At 52.6% G+C, this 23,350-nt stretch overlaps 1 protein-coding gene across 1 annotated transcript in view; it reads left to right on the top strand.

Annotated features, from left to right (window-relative positions):
- The first annotated feature begins 3,452 nt into the window (after positions 1-3,452).
- PDE1B (phosphodiesterase 1B) overlaps positions 3,453-23,350 on the top strand; it is a 32,066-nt gene continuing 12,168 nt past the window's right edge. Inside the window, exons 1-2 of the mRNA XM_055125755.1 lie at positions 3,453-3,827; positions 3,948-4,076. Coding sequence (XP_054981730.1) covers positions 3,961-4,076 — 116 coding nt within the window. The 5' untranslated portion in view covers positions 3,453-3,827; positions 3,948-3,960. The remainder of the gene's footprint in view (positions 3,828-3,947; positions 4,077-23,350) is intronic.

Raw genomic sequence — 23,350 nt, 5'->3', positions numbered from 1 at the left:
TGTTTTTTATAAACAGATAATCACACAGACGTTTTCTTTTATTGCCTACTTCTTCAAAGGGCTTCTGTATCCTGATAACAGTTCTGCAAGGAAACTGAGGAAGGTTTTTCGGCTTCAGGCCTGTCAACAGATTCAGAGACCAGAAATGACTTTCTGAAGGTCACATGCTTAGCAGTACCTAGGACTGGGGTCCAAGGCTAAGATGCAGTTCTGACCTTTTCTCTTTTTTTCCAAGACCAGACTGCCTCTTCACCTGGGAAGTTATTAGAACCCAGAGACCCTAAGAATGAGCAAAGAGGAGGTAAAGACATGATGGGCTTTACCACCTGAAACAAAAGATAAAGGACAAGAGTGAGGGGACATTTGAGGTAACAGGACATCAGCATTCTAAGCAGGTTGCTTCCGAGGCCAGCAGGATCTCCGACCCTTTAACTGCTGGGGACACAATCAACTAGGAATTGCTTTCTGTTCTCTGATCCCTTCCTCCTCTCGGGGAGAAATGAGCAACACATATCCGGGAGAATGTCTGACCCCAATTGTTTTGTCTTGCAGGCAGAGAGTAGATTTTCGCCGCAACATTTTCATTAGCGCAATGTTTTCATTAGAATCTCCATTAACTTGTTTGCAGCAACGAGATGAAATTATCCCTCCCACCAGGTCTGGGGCGGAATGCTGGCCGAGGAGCTTGTGATGCTGTAGGCTCAAAAAAAAAAAAAAACCACACAGCTGTGGCGGTCTGTGCACTGGGTTTGGGAGGCCTTCTCAATGCACAGTGAGGCTGAGGCCTGGTCAAGGGGCTGGCCGCAGTTCTCAGTTTGGAAGGAGGGGGAAGGAGGGGAGAGAGAACAATTGGGGTTTGAGTACTGGGGTGTCTGGGAGGAAGGGGAGTCTCAGCGAGGCCAAGATTTCTCTAAGTCCTGGTGCTATTATCACTTCTCTTCCAACAAAGTTTGACTTGGAGAAGAAGCTGGCACATGGCTGAAATGCACTCACGCGGTTGTGGGAAGAGAATTCTTCTAGTCTTCCCCACAGGGCCTCCCGCTCCTCTTCAAGTACCTGTCATCAAAGGAGATGAAGATGAATCCCCCCCCTCTGCCCCCACACCTCAGTGAGTTGTCAAGTACTCTCCCTCCCACCTGAATCGGAAGCCGGAGCAGCGGGCCAGGCTGCAGGTTGAGGAAGTCAGAAGTTAACTTGAGCTGAGTTTGCAGCGCTGGAGAGATTGAGGAGCAGCCTTTTCTCTTGTCACTTTGGAAGGAGAGGCTTGTGAGGCCTCCCCTTTAAATAGCATTCCCGTAGGAGGCAGATCACATCCATCCGTCACCACTGCCAAAGCATCATTTTTTGGGTCGCTATCAAACTCCAAGCTTGTTGGAAGGGATTGCGGGGTTAGGGGAGTGAGGAGGGGTGGGGTCTCCAAGGAGCGAGGGCCAGTTCAGATGCTGAAAAAAGGAAAGGAATGAGGCTGGGCAGGAAGGAGTCTTGGGGAAGGTAGGGGTGGAGGACCGGAGGCAGAGCTAGGGAAGAGGAATATGGCCTCTTGAGCCCATGCATGGAGCAGTTAGACCCCGTTCTTAACTCTTGAGAGGGATAAAGGAAGGCAGAAGTGGGAAGGGATTGCAACAAGGGAAATGAGATTGAGGCTAAACACCAGGAGTGGTGAGAAAAGAGAGCAAGCCACAGAACGGAAAAGCCTCTAAGAAAACGCCCTGAGACTTGGCCTTGACTTTGTGGCTTACTCCATGGGAGACCACATCATTTTTCTGGGCTTCATCTTCTCAGTTGTTAAATGATGCAGGTTATACTGGGTGGCTTCTAAAGTCTCTTTCACAAATAACTGTGTGTGTGTGTGTGTGTGTGTGTGTGTGTGTGTGTGTGCGCGCGCGCGCACTTGCATGGATTTTTCTTTTCTTACAAGGGTTTTGGAGTTGGGGTTCAGGAAGAACTGGGGTGGGCTCTGCCACCGCTGGCAAGAAAGACTGAGAGAGCTCTCAGGAAGTGCATCTCCCGCCTCTCCTCGCTCTTCTAATTGAAATACCTGCCTAATTTGGGAAACTCCTTAACATTAATCTTAATTTCCTAATTAAAGCTTTTAGGTCCAATCCTAATGAGCAATTCTCTGGTAGTTTTCAGCCTATTCTTTTTCAATTGACAAAAGGAGGCAATGGCTTTCGAAGTTTAAGAAACGGATTGTGTAGGAGTCTGACTTGGGCTCAGATGCATCTTTCTTAGCTGGGACCGTCTCTCTGGCAAGAAGGGGGAAGAGGGATATGGATGGGTGCTGAAATCAGACGGACAGAGAGAGAGAGAGAGAGAGAGAGAGAGAGAGAGAGAGAGAGAGAGCAATCCCAGGTTCATTCTGCTCCCCGTGCCCCCTCCCCCCATCTCTGCCTCTGCCACCTTCTGGCCTCTGTGCTTCCTGCGTTTCTGCTGATACTTCTGCCAGATCCAAAGGCCTGACCTAACCTACTTGTTTAAAAGGCAATTCCGACCCCGTCTGCCCCTTCACTTCATTCCTTCACTTCATTTCTGCTCCACTGTCTGGCAAATGGAGAGCCTCAGGCCTGCTCCCCATCACCTTTCTTTCTCCGGCAGATGGAAACTCAGAAACTCACATCCTGGGATCCTCCAAGAGCCGCCTGGTTTGGGTCTAGCAGTGAGTTTAGAAACCTCAACTTCCGGTTGGCAAAAGCAGGTGGTCCCTAAGAGGTGCTTCCTGCAGGGGTCCCCGGGTAGGACTCGGTGGCAAGGAAGAGTCCTTTCTGGACACTTCTCCCGCGGACTGGATTTTGAGTTCGAATTCTAGGTTCTTCATTCACCAGCCGTCTGAAGCAGCGAGGCTGCTTGGTGCCCGGCTCTAAGCCACTAGATTTCTTTCATTGAAGACAGAAAAAGAGGAAAGAAACTGCTACAGACGGGGGGGGGGGGGGGGGGTTGGAGGTAACAGAAATGGTTTCCTGGCTGTTGACTAGTTAGACATAATCAAAGAAAAAGATGGTCCTGCTTCTCGGGTGTTTGTCCTCTAGGAAGCTTAAAGCTTGGAGAAAACTGCCCACCCCTCGCCCCGGGGAAGCCGGATCGCCAAGCCCAAGCTAAGGGAACTGGGGGGCTGCGGGCGCTGGGTTACCCCGCAACTCCGGGCAGACCCTGAACTTTTCCCTTCAACAGCAGGAGCCAAGTCGGAGTGAGGGTCCAGGCTGGGGTGAGCTGGGATGCGGCGGCGGACTAGAGATGAGGATCCCGAACCCCCCCCCCTCCCGCGCGCTTTCCCACGCGGGGTGGCACAGGCTCCCTTCCCCCTCTCCCCGACCCCCCCTGCCAGGCGCCCGTGGCTCCACGAATCCACGGGCACCTCCACGGAAACTCCAGACACGCACCCCGAGAGCCCACACAGCCACCCCCGCCGGAGTCCTGCGGGCCGCCCGCGCCGCGCCGGGTAAACACGCTCGCCTCCCCCGGCGCGGGGCGCACGCAGCGGCTGAGCCCGGGCCCTGTGCGTGCCGTGCGCTCGCCCTTGGCGCGCGTGGCGGTGTGTGCCCCCGGCGCTGCCGTGCCTCCGGGAGGGGGAGGCGAGGCTGCGCGCAGCTCCCGACGAGCCCGGCAGGCAGAGGAGCAGGGAGGGGAGCAGAGGGAGGGGACCCCGGTCGCGGGAGGAGGAGAGAGGCGAGGAGGCGGCTCTGGCAGCGCGCGGCGGCGGCGGCGGCGAGCCGGACTGGGAGCCCAGAGCTCGGTCGGGCAGCGGGAGAGGAGGAGCCGCAGCAGCTGCAGCCCTGCCAGCTTGGGCCGAGCCTTCCGACACCGGCCTGGCTGGTCCACGCCAGCCGCAGGTGGGCAGGGGCTGGGCCGGCGGGCCGGGGGCGGGGAGGGAGAAGGGGGGGTGTCTCTCGGCCCCCGGGGGCTTGATTGAGGCTTGAGCTGCGCTGCTGTCTCCTCTCTCCGTTCCCTAGACCGAGGCTGAGCATGGAGCTGTCCCCCCGCAGCCCTCCCGAGATGCTGGTGGAGGAGTCGGATTGCCCGTCACCCCTGGAGCTGAAGTCGGGCCCCAGCAAGAAGATGTGGATTAAGCTCCGGTCTCTGTGAGTTTCTGGCCCGGAGGGGTGGGGGGTTGGATTTTGAAGGAGCCGAGAAAAGATTGGGGCGGGGGAAGGGGGGACGGAGGGGGGGAGCTGGAGCTGGACTGAATTCTCTCCGCACACATGTTGGCAGGTGGGAGGAAAGGAGCTGCCCTGGCACGGGGTGGTCAGGCCACATGTGCCAGGCTGTGCAGCGCCGGGCTGGATGGAGTTGCAAAGCTAAGGATGTGCCTGTGTCTGGACAGCCCCCACCCAGTGACACGCAGCCGGAGAGGCCGGCATAGTGTGGAAGGGCTGCAGAGGGCAACCTTGGGGTGGGGGGGCGGGGGTGCTAGGCTGACTCACAGGAGTCCATGTGCAGGGCTGTGCAGACGTGGACGTGTCATACCGTTTGCATGCATGGTCATGGGGCACTGAGCATGTCTGGAGGTTGCACACGGCCGCAGGTCGAGTGAGTGGAGACTTGTGCCAACCTGTGCCTCTCAGTTGGGTTGGTGGTTTCTGCCTTCTGCATCCCACAGGGATGGGGGATTAGTAGGGGGGTGGGTGTATCTTATCTGAGCGGCCTCTCTCTTTTGGAGCCTGGAACTGCACTGGCATATTAATGATGAAAAGCCCACCTGGTACATGGTGAAGGGGTGGGAATCCTCACCTGAGATCTGGGGTGGGTGGTGAGGAGAGAGTGATTGACAGGGACAAGGTAACTGCGAAAGCCTTTTGTTGCTGTAGGATCTCCAAGCTCCTTGAGGCTTCTCTGCTTCTTGTTGCGGGATGAGGGCACACAGGGAGCAATAAATTGCGAGAGGGAGGACGCAGGTACTCCGTGCTCCCATCTGAGGGGAGGAAAGGGAACTTTCTTCCTGTTCCTCAAAGAAGGAAAAGAGGATTGGGTCAAAGACACAGCATGCATCATGTTTATTTCCTGCTTAGTGGCCATTGGGTAATCGCAGCAATATGGTTCTTCATCAGAGAACAAGGAAAGGTGGTCCTCTGCCTGACAGGACTCCCCAGAACCCCGGGAAGGAAGCTGTAGATATTTAGTGAGAAAATACAATAACCAGAGTCCCTCAGCCTCCTCAGCCTCCTGCCTCCCCTGTATCTTCATTAGTGAGTGCCAGTGGCTTTCCATTTTTGCTTCTAGCCCGGGGAGAGCTTCTGCATGTCTTCTTAAACTACTTCACCTGTGGCAATAAGCTGAGGCCCTTTGCCTTGGGTTGGTGGGTCCGATGGACACACCAGCCAGGCACTCAGAAAGGCCTCAGGGAGAACTGGGGTATGGGGGGGGCGACCACCGGGGCTGGGGATCCAAATGTGCTTCTCAGTCCCCCACCTTTGCTGCCTCTAGCTAGTGTCATTGCCAGACTCTGTGAAGCGCAGCCTTGGAATGAGTTCTGGGATGAAGAAATGGAAAACCAGATTGATTCTGTTGCATGGAATACCGGGTGATTCTCGATGGTAAATGATGCTCTATTATTGGTAACTGAGCCGGGACAAGGAAATGGCAAAGAAGGGACCTTCGTTCTCTCTATCAGAGAGGATTCAAGGAATCCCAGGATGGCTTTGTCGCAGCATTAGCGACCTCTCATAAACTTCCCTGACCCCCACTCCAGGTAATGGACCCCTCGAAAGGGCAGGCTTTACTGATTTCATCCTCACCCACACCTTCCTAGCCAAGTCTTTCTTTTTTTCTTTTTGGGTCACACCCGGCGATGCACCGGGGTTACTCCTGGCTCATGCACTCAGGAATTATCCCTGGCGGTGTTCAGGGGACCATATGGGGTGCTGGGAATCGAACCTGGTTTGGCTGCATGCTACCCGCTGTGCTATGCTCCAGCCCCCTAGCCAAGTCTTTCTTAGATGCAAAGGGCTATTTCTCTTAGTGTGGGAAGTGCTCAGTATGGGCGAGGAGAATCCCCACTGGGGCCTCTGGAGCCTGTGGAAAGAAGGGAATGAAGGCAGCTGCTCCCCCAGAAAGTGCTAGCCAAGATGTCCTCACAGGAGATCACGCTGGACAGGGATCACTAATCTCGCTGATTAGATTATTCTGGTCCTCACTCACTCCAGCCATTTGGGCCTTATGAGTTCTGGCGAGGTGTAATAACTTGCTCAGTTCCTGTCCTCCTTGTTCATCACCAGGAATAGATTCCCAGTCTGTTTTCTCGCAACAAAGAAAGGTCTTGATATCAAAATAAGTTCGGAGTTGATGGCTAACTGAATATTGGGGAGATCCTGCATATCAAATGCAGGGAAGAAGAGGATTTAGAATTTTTACTAGATGTGGGAGAGAAATTCCCCTATTCAGGGCTTGAGTGGTTTCTACAGAGGTGAGCGAAGAAGGCAGTCCTTCTTTTTAATGTAAATAGAAACACCCCACCCCAACCCTAATTACCACCTGTCCCCAAATGGGCATGCTGGAAAGGGGTTGTTTAGTCTGGAAATAGGGCGGTAGACATGATTATCTCAGGACTAGCTACTGAATAAGAGCCGGATGGGAAAAAGAATATTATCTGTATATTCTTTTTACCATCTCTCTTAATTCCCTTGTTAACATATACACATTTATTTTCCTTATCTTTTTTAAAATTTTTTAAAATTTTATTGAATCACCGTGAGATAGTTATAAACTTTCATGTTTGGGTTACAATCTCACAATGATCAAACACCCATCCCTCCACCAGTGCACATTCCCCACCACCAATATCCCGGATATACCCCTCCTTTCCCACCCTCCCCCTGCCTCTATGGCAGACAATATTCCCTATACTCTCTCTCTCTACTTTTGGGCATTATGGCTTGCAACACAGACACTGAGAAGTTAGCACGTTTGGTCCATTATCTACTTTCGGCATGCATCTCCCATCCCGACTGGTTCCTCTAGTCATTATTTTCTTAGTGATCCCTTCTCTATTCCATCTGCCTTCTCCCCTCTGCTCATGAAGCAGTCTCCAGCTATGGGGCAATCCCCCTGGCCCTTGTATCTACTGTCCTTGGCTGTTAGCCTCATGTGATGCTACCTTACACTCCACAAATGAGTGCAGTCCCTCTATGTCTGTCCCTCTCTTTCTGACTCATTTCACTTAGCATGATACTCTCCATGTTTATCCATTTATAAGCAAATTCATTTATTTTCCTTATCAATATACCCTATTCATACTCCTTCCCTCCCCCCTGTTCTTTTAATATATAATCTAGGACATCTAAGTTCTTCAGGGAGTCCAGACCTGGTGTTTTCCTTCTCTTGTTAAAAAGCCCATACAGACATACATATATTGGGCAACTTCTTCTGGGAAAAGGCATCCGGGAATTCTGTTTCCCACACCAAGACCTGACCAAGGATAAATCCAGACACAGGAGCATATGAGCTGGAGAGTTTCAGCCCATCTTTACCTAGCAGCAACATCTTCCTGCCTACATAGACTCCTAGCAGAGGCAGGAGAGAGGATGGGGGAAGCAATCTGGACATGAGGGCTGGCCAGGATAATTTTCAGCATCCATCACCCGAAGATGGAGTTGAGTGGCTATTCGCCCTTCTGAGACTAGATGCCACTGAGAAGGGGAGGGCAGATAAAAATCCATTTTCTGTGGTTTTGGGGGAATCAATAAAAATGAGGATCAGAGGTTGGTTTGCCATCCTGAGCTCATTCATTTATTCATTCATTAATTTGTTCAGTGACAGTGTGAGTGTCTTTCATAGGCTGGGGGGGGGCTGATTCTGGATGTCAGGGATTTATGGATATGGTCCCTCTCCTAGGGTGCATATGATCTGGTCCAGCTCTAGCAAGTGAAGTAGAAAGTGGAAAAGGATTCTAGTCTTTGTTTTGTTACCCTCCCATCCCCCAGGTTTAAATTTCTACTGTGTTTAGTTCTGTCTAATCTTTTGTGTTGGGGGGTTGCAGACAGGGAAAGCTTAGATTGAATGCTCCCCTAGGAATTGTATAAGCACTATGTTCTCTCTATCCCGGGTTTCCCTGGAATTTTAAAGACAACTCCCCTCTTTGGGGAAATTATAAAGAAACAGTCACTCTCTGTTTTCCATTCTGCACATGTTATGCCCTCAGGACTCCCATGATCTAGGCTCAGTATTCAAAACTGTGGTTCAAGGTCATCACAGCTGAGCTGGAGCAAGCACCCAGATGTGGATTTTTTTCCCCCCATTTGGTTTATTTAGAGTCTAGTGTGGTACCTGGAACATAATAGACACTCAATAAATGCCATTAAATGAAGGGCTGGACCAATAACTTAATGAAGAGGGGTTTATAGGTCATAGATCCCAGTTCTGTTCTGATTTCATGGCGCGTGTGTTCCTGCATGCAGGGAGGAAGGGGGAGTAGGAAATAGGGAGAGAAGAAAGGAGATGTTGTTTTTGTTGAGAGGGTGCTGTTGAAAGATGTGAGGTTTTGAGCACCTCATGACCAAGTCTGGAACTGAAGGAGTTACTGAGAGCAGCCAGAAACGTTACTTGGAAATGTGAACGAGATATATCAGGATGAAATTGTAGGTGCCGGACATGTATACATATGTGTCTGGGTAAAGATTGATGAGCATGTCAGGGACAGTTTGTGGCATCTGAGCTCATTACGATCTCTGTTTCTATGTTTTTAAATGGCATGGATGACAAATAATACGCCAGGAAGGTCTCTACATGCCCATAAACCTGGGATTGTCCTGCGTTTGAATGAGATGATTCCTGCGTGTATGTGAATGTATGTGGGAGGTAATGGTGACATATGTATGTGTGATCTTGTGTATATGTTTGCCACACACTCTTGTTTTATAATGACGGAGGCATTAACTGGATAGGAGGAAGCGTGGGGTAGGGCGGGGCGGGGGAACGGGATTGAGTGCCATCACTGATTTATCCTACCTTTTGTTCTCATTTTGTATGTGCCTCACGGAGTGATCTTTTGTGGCTCTTACCAGTTGTGAGAACTGCTGCTGTCCTCCTTTCTCTGCATTTGGCTATGGAGCTGCCGTGAAGATTGCGGGATTAACTGGGGCTCCCCGGACCTCTGGAGCAAAAGAAGCATCGCTTATTTCAGGTCTTGGGGAGGGATGATTTTTAGTGACCTCTCCCTGGATCAGTTCCTTCTCCTGCATTCCAACCATGGCCAAAGAAACTCCCCTCCCTGGGCTTGCTACCTCTTCTCCCATCCAGGTCTTCTACTTCCCTATCTCCTCCAGCAGTTTTTGCTTGAATGAGGTATCACTGTCACTGTCATCCCATTGCTCATCGATTTGTTCAAGCGGGCACCAGTAACATCTCCATTGTGAGCCTTGTTACTGTTTTTGGCATATTGAATACACTACGGGTAGCTTGCCAGGCTCTGCTGTGCGGGCAAGATACTCTCGGTAGCTTGCCAGGCTCTCCGAGAGGGATGGAGGAATCGAACCGGGGTCAGCCATGTGCAAGGCAAACGCCCTGCCCACTGTGATATCGCTCCATCCGAATGAGGTATATTTGGTTGATTGAGAAAGGAGAGGGAAGGTGGAGAGAGAGGGGGGGGCAAGGTGTAGAGAGAGAGGATAGGTGACAGGAAGAGTTCAGGGGTGACTGGGGAAGAGCAGAGAGAACATTAGGATGCTTGAGAACTATTCTGCCCATCACCAGCTTCATGGTCTTGAAGTAACTTCTAACCTTGCTGAATCTCTGTTCTGCATTTCCCAGCATCCAGGAAAAAGTGGTTCTTCCGTGAACAGGTTTGGAATTCTTGTGGCATGGGAGAGTTTGCTGTGTGGAAGAGGCAGGAGAGTGGGAATGAATGGATGCTTGAATACGAGAAAACTGAAGGCTCAAGAGGCAGGAGTATAAAGTTCTAAGTTGGAGTCTAGGTGTCAGGGCCATGATTTGGAAGTCTTCTTGATGAATGGATGTCTGCAGTGGGTGAGGCAGGTGTCTGAGTTTGACAGTGGCAGACTGGGTGGGGCTGGAGGAGTACTAGCTTCCCAAGGGGTGGGCCCTGAGGTCAAGAGGAAAGACAGAGACATATTCCTTATCACTCCTTTTCCCAGTAGTCAAACTGGAGGTGAATGGAGCAATGGCATGGTGGGTGTGTGGAGCCCAGAGATAGCCTTTGGTGAGTTCTGTGTGCAAGGCATGGACTCTCTGGCATCTATCCTGAGTCCCTAGGCCATAATATAGTAAGGTATGCCACCTCCTATGAATCCCTAAGGTCTCTTAGCATCTAAATACCACTCTTTGTTCAGTCCTAGGAGCCAAGTGGGAAAAGTCTCTCTCTCTCTCTCTCTCTCTCTCTCTCTCTCTCACACACACACACACACACACACACACACACACACACGTGAGACTATATTGCTCACTTTGGCCAGGAGGAGGCTGATGTAGATTGGGGATGACGAAGACTACATGGCCAGCTAGGTGAGCGACTCAGGAGGAGAGACGCCTGGATGTCTCTAGCCCCTCTCCACCTGTGTCTGCCCAGGCTGGCTCTCATCTCTTCCCCCTGATCTGGTAATTCCCTGGGGACTCGGAGGGAGGATCAGGGAACCCTGAAACAGATCTCTCCCTCGCTTTTGAGTCTTTAAAGGAATCATCGAGGTTTTAGCTTTTCTGCTCTTTCTGCCTTCTTTCTCTTTGATTCTGCTCAAGCACTTTCCCCGGACCCTTTCAGCCTTGGTTCCCACCTGGCTCTGATTTCTATTTCTTTACTGGGCCTTTTCTCTTTTTTTTTGTCCTTCTCATTTTTTTCTGTCTCTCTCTTCCTATTCTTTTTTTTTTTTTATCTTTTTTTTATTATTTCATTAGCTTTTTTTTTTATTGTGGAAAGTTACAAATTTACAAAGTTTTCAGGTTTAAGTCTCAGTTATACAATGCTCGAATACCCATCCCTTCACCAGTGCTCATATTCCACCACCACGAATCCCAGTATAGCTCCACCCCGCCCCCTCACACCCCAACCCCCCCCGCCCCTAGCCCCCCCACCCTAAGCCCCCCCCCGCCTGTGTAACTAATAAATTTCACTTTACTTTCACTTTGATTGCATACAATATTTCAACAAAACTCACTATCTCTTCCTATTCTTAACTCTACCATCTCTCTCTCTCTCTCTCTCTCTCTCTCTCTCTCTCTCTCTCTCTCTCTCTCTGGCACCTCCCCACCCTCTTTCTTTGCTCCTCCATCATCTTCCCTAGGATCCAGAAAATGCATCCTCCCCCCACCTCCACTCTCTGCCTTGCCCAGGCGTCGCTGTGGGTCTGGTGTGGGCCAGGCTGGCTACAGGCACTCTTTGGGGCCATCTGGGACTCCCGCCTCAACTTCTGTAATCCTGTACCTCCTATATTTCATCAACTCAGTGACCTCATCCTCCCAGACCCTCCTGAGAGGAAGTCAAATAATTGCCTTTGGATCTCAGGGGACAGTTTTCTCAGGTACAGAAAGTTGAATAGCTAATTTCCAACTAGCTTCAGGAAGCAGTGAAGGAAGAGGGACAAAGCCAGGGCAGCATGTGGGACAACTGGGAGATTGGAAGTCGTTAGATAATGAGACCATTCTCTATGGGAGGAAGCCTTACCGCCACAGAGACCCACAGGGGTGGGGGGGAGAGAATCTTGGGAGAACTGAGTGGGGCACAGATGTGAACTGAGGGGCATGAAGGGCCCTCAAGAAGGGGAAAGGAGAAAACCAGATTGTTGTCCTATATGGAGGCCTTTCTTGTCCCTTTATCCCGAACAACCCCTGCAACTGCATCTGCTGCCTCTCTGCAGCTTGAATTCCTGCGTGGAAAGAAAATTTCAGGTTCAGATTCGACTTCAGCAGCCCAGGCCTAGCAGAAATCCACGGGGGAAGCTGTGATGCATCTTTGGGAGACAAGCAGGTCTGAGGAGGTGTTGGAGCAGGGAAGAGCTCAGGGAGAGACGGAGGGCCGGGGAAGAGGTAGAAAGGGCGTGCTTTGAGGTGGTGCTGTGGGGCACAGCGAGGTTCCCAGGAGAGTTGATTCTGCAGCTGCACCGAGGAGTTCGATTTGCAGATGATTATGAGGGCTGATGTGGGATGATTAGGCTGACAGCTGGTGTTGGCACCGCTCTTTATGGTGGGAAGGGAGCTGGGGTTCCGGGGGCCCGAGTGCGTCTCTGGCAGGCAGGACCTGGGACCAGAGATGCTGCCGCTTCTCTCCTGCTGCTTAATTGCTGTCCTCTTGCCTATTTCACTTGGCACTGGGCCTTGTTCTCCCCTCTAGGCCTACCTCGTTTGCGGGCTTCTTGGATCCTGGGTGGAGTGAACACACATGCCAAGTGTTGCCAAGCGTCCTAAGCCTTGCTCATCTCTCTCCCAAGTCTTAGAAACCCCCACTGGAAATAGATACATTTAAAAAAAAATTGCACCGACACTCACCAGAGAGACACCCTTATCCTGCCTGTTTTCCCCTTCCTGCAAGACAATTTGCTGATGTTTTGGTTGCAGCAAGATGGATTGAAGAGGTCTGTGCAAGATAACGTCCTAGGGTGTTCATGAGGTTAGAATTGACTTAAGGAAGAAAGCCACTCTCCTCTCTGCAAGCTGCAAGTTAGGACTGAGTTGGGGGGAACACTGAGTTAATCAGAAAGATGGAACTTGGACTCCAGGATCTAGACCCAGTCCTCTGACTCACCTTCCTTCCAGCCTAGTCACCTCCTGTGCATTTCTGAGTGTTACAGTGGAAGACACGGGTGAGGGAAATAGTGGATAAGGTGAGGGGACAGGCTCGCCCACCTTCCGGTACCACCCACCCTCACCACATTCAGTCACCACCCCCCTCCCCCCCCCCCCGCCAAGCTTCCCACTCTGTCCATCCCAGGCTGCCATCAACATCTGCTGGGTTCCCTGGAAGCCAGACATCTGCTGGGAACATCTGTTGGATGTGGCGTGGAGGGTTTGTGGAGTGGTCCGGGCGAAGGTGGTTAATGAGCGGAATTAAACAGTGCAGGGAGGGAGAAGAGTGGGACAAGTGAGCCAGAGAGAGTTCTTGGCTGGAGCCTGGGGAATCTCTCAGGTCCTCCTTCCTCTGACCTCCCCCACGGCCTCCAGTTCCTTCCCTTGCTCAGGTCTTGGAGTTCTGGGTTCTTGCTCGTCTGTGCTTGGTTGACCGCCCTACTCCTCATTTGATCGGAGTGGGACTGTTGTAGAATCCTTGTGACAACAGCTTCTGGCCTGGGGGCAGGGACTATGGGGGGTGGGGTGGGGTGGGCACTGTCCCCAGAGCCAGTCACGGGGAGAGCTGAGAGCTGACCTCTTCTTCCTTCTTCCCCATGCCTTCTAGGGCCCTTTAAAGTCTCCCTCCCATCCTTCCCTGCCACGATATTGTTTCCTCTCTCTCTCTCTCTCTCTCTCTCTCTCTCTCTCTCTCTCTCTCTCTCTCTCTCTCTCTCTCTTTCTCTCTCTCCTGCTTTCCATCTTGCCTCCAGATCCCCCACAACCCTCCCAGGTCCTCTGCCCTCCCCGAGCTCCTCTTTCCAGTGCTCGGGGACCGGGACACCACTGCCATATCAACCCGAGGCCTGCTGCTTCCCCGGGATGGAACCCCAGTTCTGCCACCAGGGGTTATTTTTATCTCTGGAGCCACCCCCGCCACTGTGCCCAGCCAGCTGCCAGACTGGGGCTGCTTGTACAGCAACGAGGAGCCAGGGGAGTGGCAGAGCTGCTGGGGTGTCGAGCTGGCAGCGCTGGGTTCCCGGGGTTCCTTCTTCCCAGCTTCCATGGGGTGCCTGCACCTGTGGAACGAGGCGCCGGGTGTAAGCTCCAGACACCTGGAGTAGTGGGATGAGGCAGCCGGGGCTTGGCGCCACCAGGGGTGTTGGATACAAGAGCAGACAGGGGCGGGGAACGCTTTGTGGAGGACTCCAGGTTTTGTGTTTTGGGTCACACCTGGCAGTGCCCAGGGCTTACTTGTGGCGTGGTTCAGGAATCAATATGTGGTGCTGGGGAGCGGGTCACAGAAGGCCCCTCATGAATCTTTTTTGGAACCTCCTAAATAAAGGGTTGGACTAAATAATCTTTTGCATTTGTGTATCACTTCATAGTTCACCACCTGCTTTCATATGCTCTTGTTCAACTTTTTTTTTTCTTTTTGCTTTGTTTTTTTTTTTTTTTCTTTTTGGGTCACACCCGGCGATGCACAGGGGTTACTCCTGGCTCGGAATTCCTCCTGGCGGTGCTCAGGGGACCATATGGGATGCTGGGATTTGAACCCGGGTCGGCCACGTGCAAGGCAAACGCCCTACCCTCTATGCTATCACTCCAGCCCCCCCTTTTTTTTAAGTGATAATGTCTAAGGGAAAATAAATCCCCTCTTTGTTTTGGGGCTACACTTGGTGGTGCTCAGGACTTGCTCGGGGCTCTGTGCTCAGAGATCATTCCAGGGCACCTTGTGTGGTGCTGGGGACCAAACCCCGGTCAGTCACATGCAAAGCAAGCCCCTTGCCCACTGTACTATTTCTCCGGCCCAAAGATCCCAATTTTAATTCATCTCCACTTCCGGTTACATTTAGATGATTTCCTTGATTCCTTCCGTTTTTGAGATCTTGGAATTTTGGGATCTGTGTCCTGACCCAACACCTTCCCCTGTCCCTCTTAGCTGAAGGACAGAGTGTCCCATCCTTTGTTCGTTATCTCTACTCCAGTGTTTCACTGCAGGTAGGGAAAGATGGGGGTGGGCAAGGGAGGGAGCTGTTATGGTTGGGACTCCTTTCTTTTTTCGCTTTTGGGCCATACCCTGCTATACTCAGGTCATACTGCTGACAGGCCCAGGGCACCATGTGGGGTGCTGAGGATAGAACTTGGTTGCAGGAAGGTTGCAAGAACTTATCTGCTGTGATGTTGTCCAGCTCTCTGTCCTGCTTTTAAAATTTAAGGGTCAAAGGAAAAATTTGTGCTCAATAGTCCTCGTAGCTTGGACAGAGGTAGTGTGTGCTTTGTATGTGTGGGAGAGTGAAGATGTGTGAAACATTTTTCACTCAAAAAGGGATGTTTGTTTGAGCAATGTTAACAATAGCACTGTAGCACTGTAGCACTGTCGTCCCATTGTTCAATCGATTTGCTCGAGCGGGCACCAGTAATGTCTCCATTGTGAGACTTGTTATTACTGGTTTTGGCATATAGAATACGCCATGGGTAGCTTTCCAGGCTCTGCTGTGTGAGTGGGATACTCTTGGTAGCCTGGCGGGCTCTCCGAGATGGAGGAATCGAATCCGTGTTGGCCGTGTACAAGGCAAACGCCCTACCTGCTGTGCTATCGCTCCATTAAGAACAGAAACAATAGCATAGATCAGTAGTCTGGGATGAGTGTCTCGGCTGTGTGTGCTAGGGGAGGTAACAAGCTGTCATTTGTTCAAGCAGCTTTGGTCCCATTGGGCAAGAGAGCAGAAGGATGGATAAGATAACCTCTCCGCAGGTTCTCTAGTCTAAGAATGACTACCCTCTAATAGGAAGCTTGCAATGAGTGCCTACTTGGCCAGGATGGGGGGCTGGAGTCAACTGAAGTGGGCTTCTTGTCCACTGAGGTGCCAAGCATGTCCACCTGAGGCTCTACTACTGAGAGATAGAGAGAGAGAGAGAGAGAGAGAGAAGAGAGAGAGAGAGAGAGAGAGAGAGAGAGAGAGAGAGAAGAGAGACCAGAGAGGGGAGAGGGGAGAGAGAGGAGAGAGAGGAGGAGAGAAAGAGACAGAGGGAGAGGAGAGAGAGGAGGAGAGGGTAGAGAGAGAAGGAGAGAAAGAGATACAGAGAAGAGGAGAGAGGAGAGGAAGGAAGAGGATAGGGAGGGGAGAGAGAAGAGAGAGGGGGAGAGGAGAAGGAGAGAAAGAAGCACAGAGGAGAGGAGGAGGAGGAAGAGGAGAGAGAGAGAGGGAGAGAGGAGAGAGGGAAGAGAGAGAAGGGAGAGAAAGGGAGAGAGGGAAGAGAGAGGAGAGAGGGAGAGGGAGGGAGGGAGAGAGAGAGAGAGAGAGAGAGAGAAAGGTAGAGAGAGAGAGAGAGAGAGAGAGACTGATTTTGATCTAGCCTGCTTCAGGGCTCCCAGATCCTGTCCATCGAGGAACGACTTGAGCCCGTTTTCTGGGTAGCTCAGCCTCAGTCCTCCCGCGCCTGTCGAAGGCCACTTTTTCTTGTCTCAGTACTCGGCGGAGCTGAGAAACAGCAGGTCCCCGAACTTCATTTGTTGATAATCCTTCAAAGCTTTGGCTCAGAGACGAGATATTTTAATTTCTCCCTGCTTTTTTTGGGGGGGTGGGGCAGGGACAGAATGACTCTCCGTCCTAAAGTCCTGGCCGCGTGCCCGCGTCCTCTCGCTGTGTCCTCTCTCCCGTTCTCTCCCCGGGGACCCACTCTCCGCCGCCCGCACCAGCCCGCATCCCCGAGCCCGCCGGAAGGAGGGCGCAGCCGGGATCTCTGCTCGCTGGAGGGGGGCGCACCCCGGCTCTCCCGCCGGCCCCGCCCCGGACCCCAGCTGGCCAATCGCGGCCCCAAGGCCCTGGTGTGGGTGACGTCACCTCACAGCCAATCCGGAGGCGGGCCGGGTCTGCTTGCGCACGTCCACTTCCCGCCGCAGAGGCCAATTCCCCCCCCCCCCTTCCCAACCTGAACTCAGGCCTCCCGGCCAGCCGAAGAGGGAGACACCCCCACCCCACCCCGCCAGCTCCCCCTCCCCCCTCCCGGGGTCTTCCCCTCCCTGCTGTCCTCCCACGGGGCTGACGTCGCCAGTGATTTCCCAGTTGGCGCCCACTCCCTGTTTTGCAGATGAGAAAGCTGGGGGTGGGAGTGTAAAAGTAACTTGCCCAACCTCTTGGTTCCATGAGGAAGTCCTGACTTTCATTCAGTGAGTGTGTGTGTGTGTGTGTGTGTGTGTGTGTGTGTGTGTGTGTGTGTGTGTGTGTGTGTGGTGATGCAGAGCGGGTCCCTAGGGAAGCATCCCATCCCAGTCTTCTGCAAGCATCCCCACGCCCACCCCACCCCTCTCCAGCTGCATACACCTTGGCCCCTCTGGTGTGCTCTGGCAGGGGCCCACCCCATCCCGCCAGACTTGGGCAGCGGGGCCCCAGGGGTGCCCACTACCCTGCACCCTTACGCCTCCCGCTCACCCCTGGCTCCTTGCAGAGAAGAGCCCCACCTCCTCCGAGCAAGGGGCTGGCCTGTGCTATTTCTGTCCTTTCTGGGATTCTTCTGAGAACGGATTCTTGTTTTCCGTCTGATTCAGATGTGAAACTTTCCCCCTCAGCCTCTCACCCAGTGCCCGTGGGCTGCGTCTGGGCCTCGGCCTCCCTTCCTCCGGCCAGGCCCCTCCTCGGTCCCTCCCCAAAAGTTCTCTCTCTGGGTCAGCAGCTCAGTTCTGCCTACACTGGAGGAGGAAGTCAGGGGCCCAAGAGGGAGTCGGTCCCCTCTAGGGCCCCGAGGTCCTGGGGGGCGGAATCTTGCTCCATTCCCATGGCAAACGCTGTGCCCGTGCAGAGAAGCCACCTCCAGGGCCCCATTCTCAGGTAGGCACCGGGGACGAGGAAGGCAGGGAAGGAAGGGCCAGGTGAGGAGGGGACAGGAGAGGTGGCCTGGGACCACCAATTGTAGACTGGTGAAGCAGGAGGCTCGGGATCTAACAGTCCCGCCTCTACGTCCCTTCTCTCTTGCCCTTCACCTGCCTCCCTTCTCGGTCCCTTACTTCCTCTGGGGTGACACTTGAGTTAGCAAAATTTCTCCACTCTCTTTCCTTCCTGGACCTCGGTATCCTTAGGGCCTCATCTCCTCTGAGATCTTTGTCTTTTTTTGGGGGGGGGGATGCTCACCGATGCTCAGGGGTTACTCCTGGCTCTGCACTCATGAATTACCCCTGGCGGTGCTCAGGGCACCCTACGGGATGCTGGGAATCGAACCCAGGTCGGCCGCATGCAAGGCAAACGCCCTACCTGCTGTACTGTCGCTCCAGTCGGCTTGCCTTGTCTTAAGAAGCCCAAAGGGAACTAGGATTCTTCTTATAACTTTCAGCCTCTTGGCTTGGCTTGGGAGTATCCTGTCCTGTCCTTTACATACACTGATCTTTTGGGGGAAACATGATGCTGGAAGTCACGGAGGGCTTTGGAACGATCCCCCCTCCCCCGTCCCCAGGTTATCAGTCATAGGGGGATCCAAAGAAATAAACAGAACTGTTATGGAGAATAGCTGGAGCCATAGCACAGCAGGTAGGGTGTTTGCCTTGCACACGGCTGACCCGGGTTCGATTTCTCCGCCCCTCTTGGAGAGCCCAGCAAGCTACTGAGAGTATCCTGCCCGCACGGCAGAGCCTGGCAAGCTTCCCGTGGCATATTTGATATGCCAAAAATAGTAACAACAAGTCTCACAATGGAGATGTTACTGGTGCCCGCTTGAGCAAATCGATGAACAACGGGACGACAGTGCTACAATGCTACAGTTATGGAGAATTGGGGTTCTTATTGCCAGAAGTGTTCTCTTCTAGCTGGGAGCAGAGACCTTGGAGACTTGAGGAGAGACAGGCCTTCCAAGGGCTGAGCCTCAGGCTTTTCTTGTGGTGCCGGGACTTGAAGGTCAAGGAGAAAGAAGTGGTGTTAGTGGAACAGGCTGGGGGGAGGTGGATAGAACGATGGGAAATTTTCCAGGCTGATGAGGACAGGTCGGAGCATTCATTTCTGCAGGCAAGGGGACCATCCTGTGTCTGGTTCCGTGAGGGCAGAACCAGAGGAATGTGTGTGGGGAGGGAGAACTTCCTGCAGAAAGGTGGTCAAGTGAGGACGCAGGGTGGGGGCGAAACCCTATCTCTGAAGAGTCAGGGGCAGTGCTGGGTGAGGGAGTTATGTAACTTTGGGAGGGTGAAATTCAGTATCTAGATGCTTCTAGATACTGAACCTAGTCAGGTTCCCATTATAATACTATTATTAATAATAATAATAATTATTATTATTATTATTATTTTTCTTTTTGGGTCACACTGGCGAATCACAGGGATTACTCCTGGCTCTGCACTCAGGAATTACCCCTGGCGGTGCTCAGGGGACCATATGGGATGCTGGGAATCGAACCTGGGTCCACTGTGTGCAAGGCAAACGCCCTACCCGCTGTACTATTGCTCCAGCCCCATAATTATTAATTATTAATATTAATTATTATTTGCTGCCTCTTCTGGGTCTTGCGTTTCAGATTTCAACAATGATTGTAAAGAACTGCTGGGTGAGCTCTAGAGGGGGAGGCTGGAGGAACTTAGAGGGAGCGTGTGTTGGAAGTCAGCCTACAACCTTCGTCTTCTCCCCAGACTCTTCAATCGAGTTTCAGAAACCCTGGCTCAGAGATCTCGACAGTGTGCTCTGGCAGAGAGCCCTGCACCTGATTCTTCTGTCCTCTTTCCTTTTTATTTGCTTAATGAACATTTATTGAGCACGTACTGTGTACTCCGAGTGTAGCTGCCAAGATAAACACGCCTCTGGCAGTGCCGTCACTACGGGTGAGCAGGCTCCAAGCCTTCATGAACCCCGATTTCCTGGCATGGAGAGTTCAACCTCTCTCCAAGCTGGTGACAGTCCCAGGCTCTTCCACATCCCCCGCCACCCCACCCCCCTCACCAAACCTTTAGTATTTGGGGATTGGGTCAGGTTACCAAAAGTGAATTATGGGCTTGCTAACTGGAGATGGACAAGTTGTGTGACATTGGACAAATCACTTCACCTCTTCTTCAAATGAGGTTGGAACAGTAAAGGAGAGATCACAGTTACTAACACTTCTACTTACTAGCCTTTATCCACACTGGACACTCTCTTCACCTGTGGTGGGTTGGAAAAGGCAGGCACTGATTCGATTGGAAGGTGTGAGCCGGGCAGGCCCTCGATGGCTAGTTCATTCTAGTTCTTATCACAGGTATATCACCCGTAGTATACCAGGGTTCTCGAGGTGTGCATTGGAATAGCCTGACTGGACTTAAGAGAGCTGAAGCCGTGTCTCACCCTCAGAGATTATTCTCATGTTATTGTCATGTTGGTGATCTGGCCTTGAACTATGTGACCAGGAGTATTAGACAGTGGGAATTTTAAAAGGCCATGCCAAGCCTTTTCATACATTATTTCTTTAAATTCTCATTCTAGGGTTGGAGCAATAGCACAGCAGGGTAGGGCATTTGCCCTGTATGCGGTTGACCCAGGTTCAATTCTCGGCATCCCATATGGTCTCCCGCCAGGAGCACCACCAGGAGTAATTCCTGAGTGCATGAGCCAGGAGTAACCCCTGAGCATTGCCTGGTGTGACCCAAAAAGCAAAATAAAGAAACAAACAAATAAATAAATAAATTCTCATACTAGCAGCCCTTAACAGATGAAGCTCGAAGATAAAGTTTCTCAAACTTTAGTGCGCACGAAAATCATTGGAGATGTTGGAACTACAGATTGCCAGGGCTGGAGATGTGATTCTATGGGCTGAGCATGTGCTTTGCATGCTGGAGGCCTGGGTTTCCTGCCTCCCCACCTCCACCCATAGCATGATCCCTTGTGTACCCCTGGGAGCACTGCTGTTCCCCATCCCCTCACTCTGACCCCAACACTGAGTTGGAAGTAGCCCCTGATCCAGGCGTAGCCCCAACAGGTAACAGAAAAAACACAGAGACCCCTGGATTATATGCCTTTAGAAATTCTGGTTCAACAGATATGCTGTGAGATTTAGAAAACCAGGTTTGCTGGGTTATTCTGATGCCAACGGTCCACAGGTCACCTTTTGAGAGGTTAAAATTGAGTGACCAGGGTTCTGGGGCTGGGACTTAGTGGCTTAGGAAGGAGTGTGGTCCTTCCTCCTGGCACCATGGTGCCATCCCAGTGCACTGCCATTGGCCATCCCCATGGGTTCCTGGTCTCCTGAACCTCCCCAGTCGGGGTGTGACTCTGGGAAGGTGCTGATAGTGTCCACAACAACGACAAAGATGAGGGGAAGGGACAGAAAACAAATCAAGGTGAAAACACAAACAATTATAGAATCGGTGACTTGTCAAGGGACCAGGTCCAAGAAGAGGCAGATTTGAACTCAGGATTCCCTCGACAGATGCTGGAGCCCAGTCTGTGCTCTGGAAATAGGCACAGCCAAGCTCCCCCCACCTCCCTCCTGCTCTAGGCCCATTGTGAGGATAAAATGAGATAATGTAGGAGAAAGTGCTTTTTAAAATGTAGAACTGGCAGCATTGTTCGAGATTATGCGAATGCATGCAAATGAGGCCCGTGGGCGTGGCTGTTCACTTGGGGAGCCTTTCAGGAAAGGGTTCAGAGAGAAACTGGAGAACGTGTGTGTGTGTGTGTGTGTGTGTGTGTGTGTGTGTGTGTTTTGGGAGAGGGGGCAGAGTTGTGGGCTATAACACGGACTGATCAAAATGGGAAGATTCCTACAGGATTGGGAGTGGGGAGGGGGACCAGGGTGGGGGGTGTGGCTTGGACCCCAGACCCTACTTCCTGAATTCGGGGACCCTTAAGAGAGGAGATTTCAGGGGCTGGAGTGATAGCACAGTGGGTAGGGTGGTTGCACGTCACCCTGGTTGACCCTGGTTCAATTCCCATAGGGTCAACCCTGTTCGACGTGCTGAACCCCGTTCAAACCCTGTTGAAGTGGTCAACCTTGGTTCGATTCCCATAGGGTCCCCTGAGCACCGCCAGGAGTAATTCCTGAGTGCAGAGCCAGAAGTAACCCCTGAGCATCGCCAGGTGTGACCCAAAAAGAAAAAAAGAGAGAGAGAGAAGATCCCAGCTTGCATTTGAGCCCCACAGTTCCGTGCCAGCCCTCTGGGGGACGCTGGCTGAGTTCCGGGGAGAAGCACTTTTATGCCATCCGGCCTCTCTTCCTTCTCCCTAATGAAGCCTCAGCCGCTGACTCTGGGACTCTTTCTTGTGTCTCCCTATGAAGCGCCTCAGTGGGGTAGCTGGGGAGGCAGGCGGAGCGGCGGGGAGCTGGCCCGCGGTGGCATCCCAGCTGCACCCTCCGACCCCTTCAGCTCTTGCCACCTTGCCATAGATGCCACATGTCGATGTGTCTGGGGGCTGCAGTGCTCCTCTGTGCCTGAGGTGAGACTTGGCCCGCGGCACTTCCTGGCTGGCTATTTTGGGCACCCCAGCTCCAAAGCTGCTGAGACCCCAGGATTCCAGAGCCCGCTTCAGTTCAGGAATGCCATTGTTCTCCCTCCTCCCGGGCATCCCTGGGAATTGCTGCTAATTTCAGCCGCTGGTCCCTGACTCACTCTCTGCTCCTCCCTGCCTCGCTGGTGACCTTGGGTTTCTGAAGCCCCTCACAGTGCGGGGATTGTGATGGCCACGGCCTTTCACCCCATCTCAGTGTAGGCGGGAGGGGCAGGCCTGGTGGAAGGAGCCTGAGAGGGGATGTTTAATTGCTTGCTTTAGAAATCACCTTCTGAAGTCGGGGCCTTGTTTGCTCTGTGCCTGCGGGGAGTGGACTTCTAAGAACCTTCTCTGGGAATAGCTGACCCCTGGAATCCGGGAGAGTGCAAAACATGAGGGGCTGTCCCTTCAGGCACGGCGTCCATTGAGGAAGAGCCCCTGGCTTTGTTCACGCACCCCCTCCCCTCCCCCTTTGGTCTCGGGGGAGGTTGCTTGAGGCAGAGGCCAGGCCTGGTACAGCCCGGGGTTCTCTGGCACAGCTCCAGGAAGGCACGGGTTAATTCTGCTTTTGTCCTGGTTGATGGATTCTGGAATCATAATCCATTAGCTCTGCCTGGATGGAGGGAAGCCAGGCGAAGCACTCAGATTGGTCTTTGTTCTGTGCCTTTGCCAGCCCTGCCAGGGACAGAGGGGCTGTGGGCATGTCCCCGCCCTCCCTCCTATTCATGGCCCGGAGAAGCAGTGGCAGGATCTGGGGGGTGGGATTGGCATGGGGGGGAGGGCAGGGGCCGGGGGGACACTTTGATTGCTGGTGATCTTAGAGCTCCCTCTCCCATGGGGGAAATAAAGTATTTTCAGTTCTTGGTTGTTCAGATCATTCTCTTTTTTTGCTTTTTTTGCCTTCTTTTTTATTTTGGATCACACCTGGCGATGCACAGGGGTTACTCCTGGCTCTGCACTCAGGAATCACCCCTGGCGGTGCTCAGGGGACCATATGGGATCCTGGGATTTGAACCTCGGTCGGCCACGTGCAAGGCAAATGCCCTACCTGCTGTGCTATTCCTCCAGCCCCTCAGATCATTCTTAAAACACCACTCTGGGAACGTGTACCCCTGATTTTGCTGGGCCGGGGGCGTCTGAGCCAGAGTTTTCTGACTAATAGTGGGGGGATGTTGAGAGGTCATCCTCTCGAAGGTGAGTGGGAACTCTGGGCTCCA

The sequence above is a fragment of the Sorex araneus genome, chromosome 2, assembly GCF_027595985.1.
Source record: "Sorex araneus isolate mSorAra2 chromosome 2, mSorAra2.pri, whole genome shotgun sequence".
In the NCBI taxonomy this organism is placed as follows: Eukaryota; Metazoa; Chordata; class Mammalia; order Eulipotyphla; family Soricidae; genus Sorex; species Sorex araneus.
This window is presented reverse-complemented; position numbering and strand designations above follow the sequence as displayed.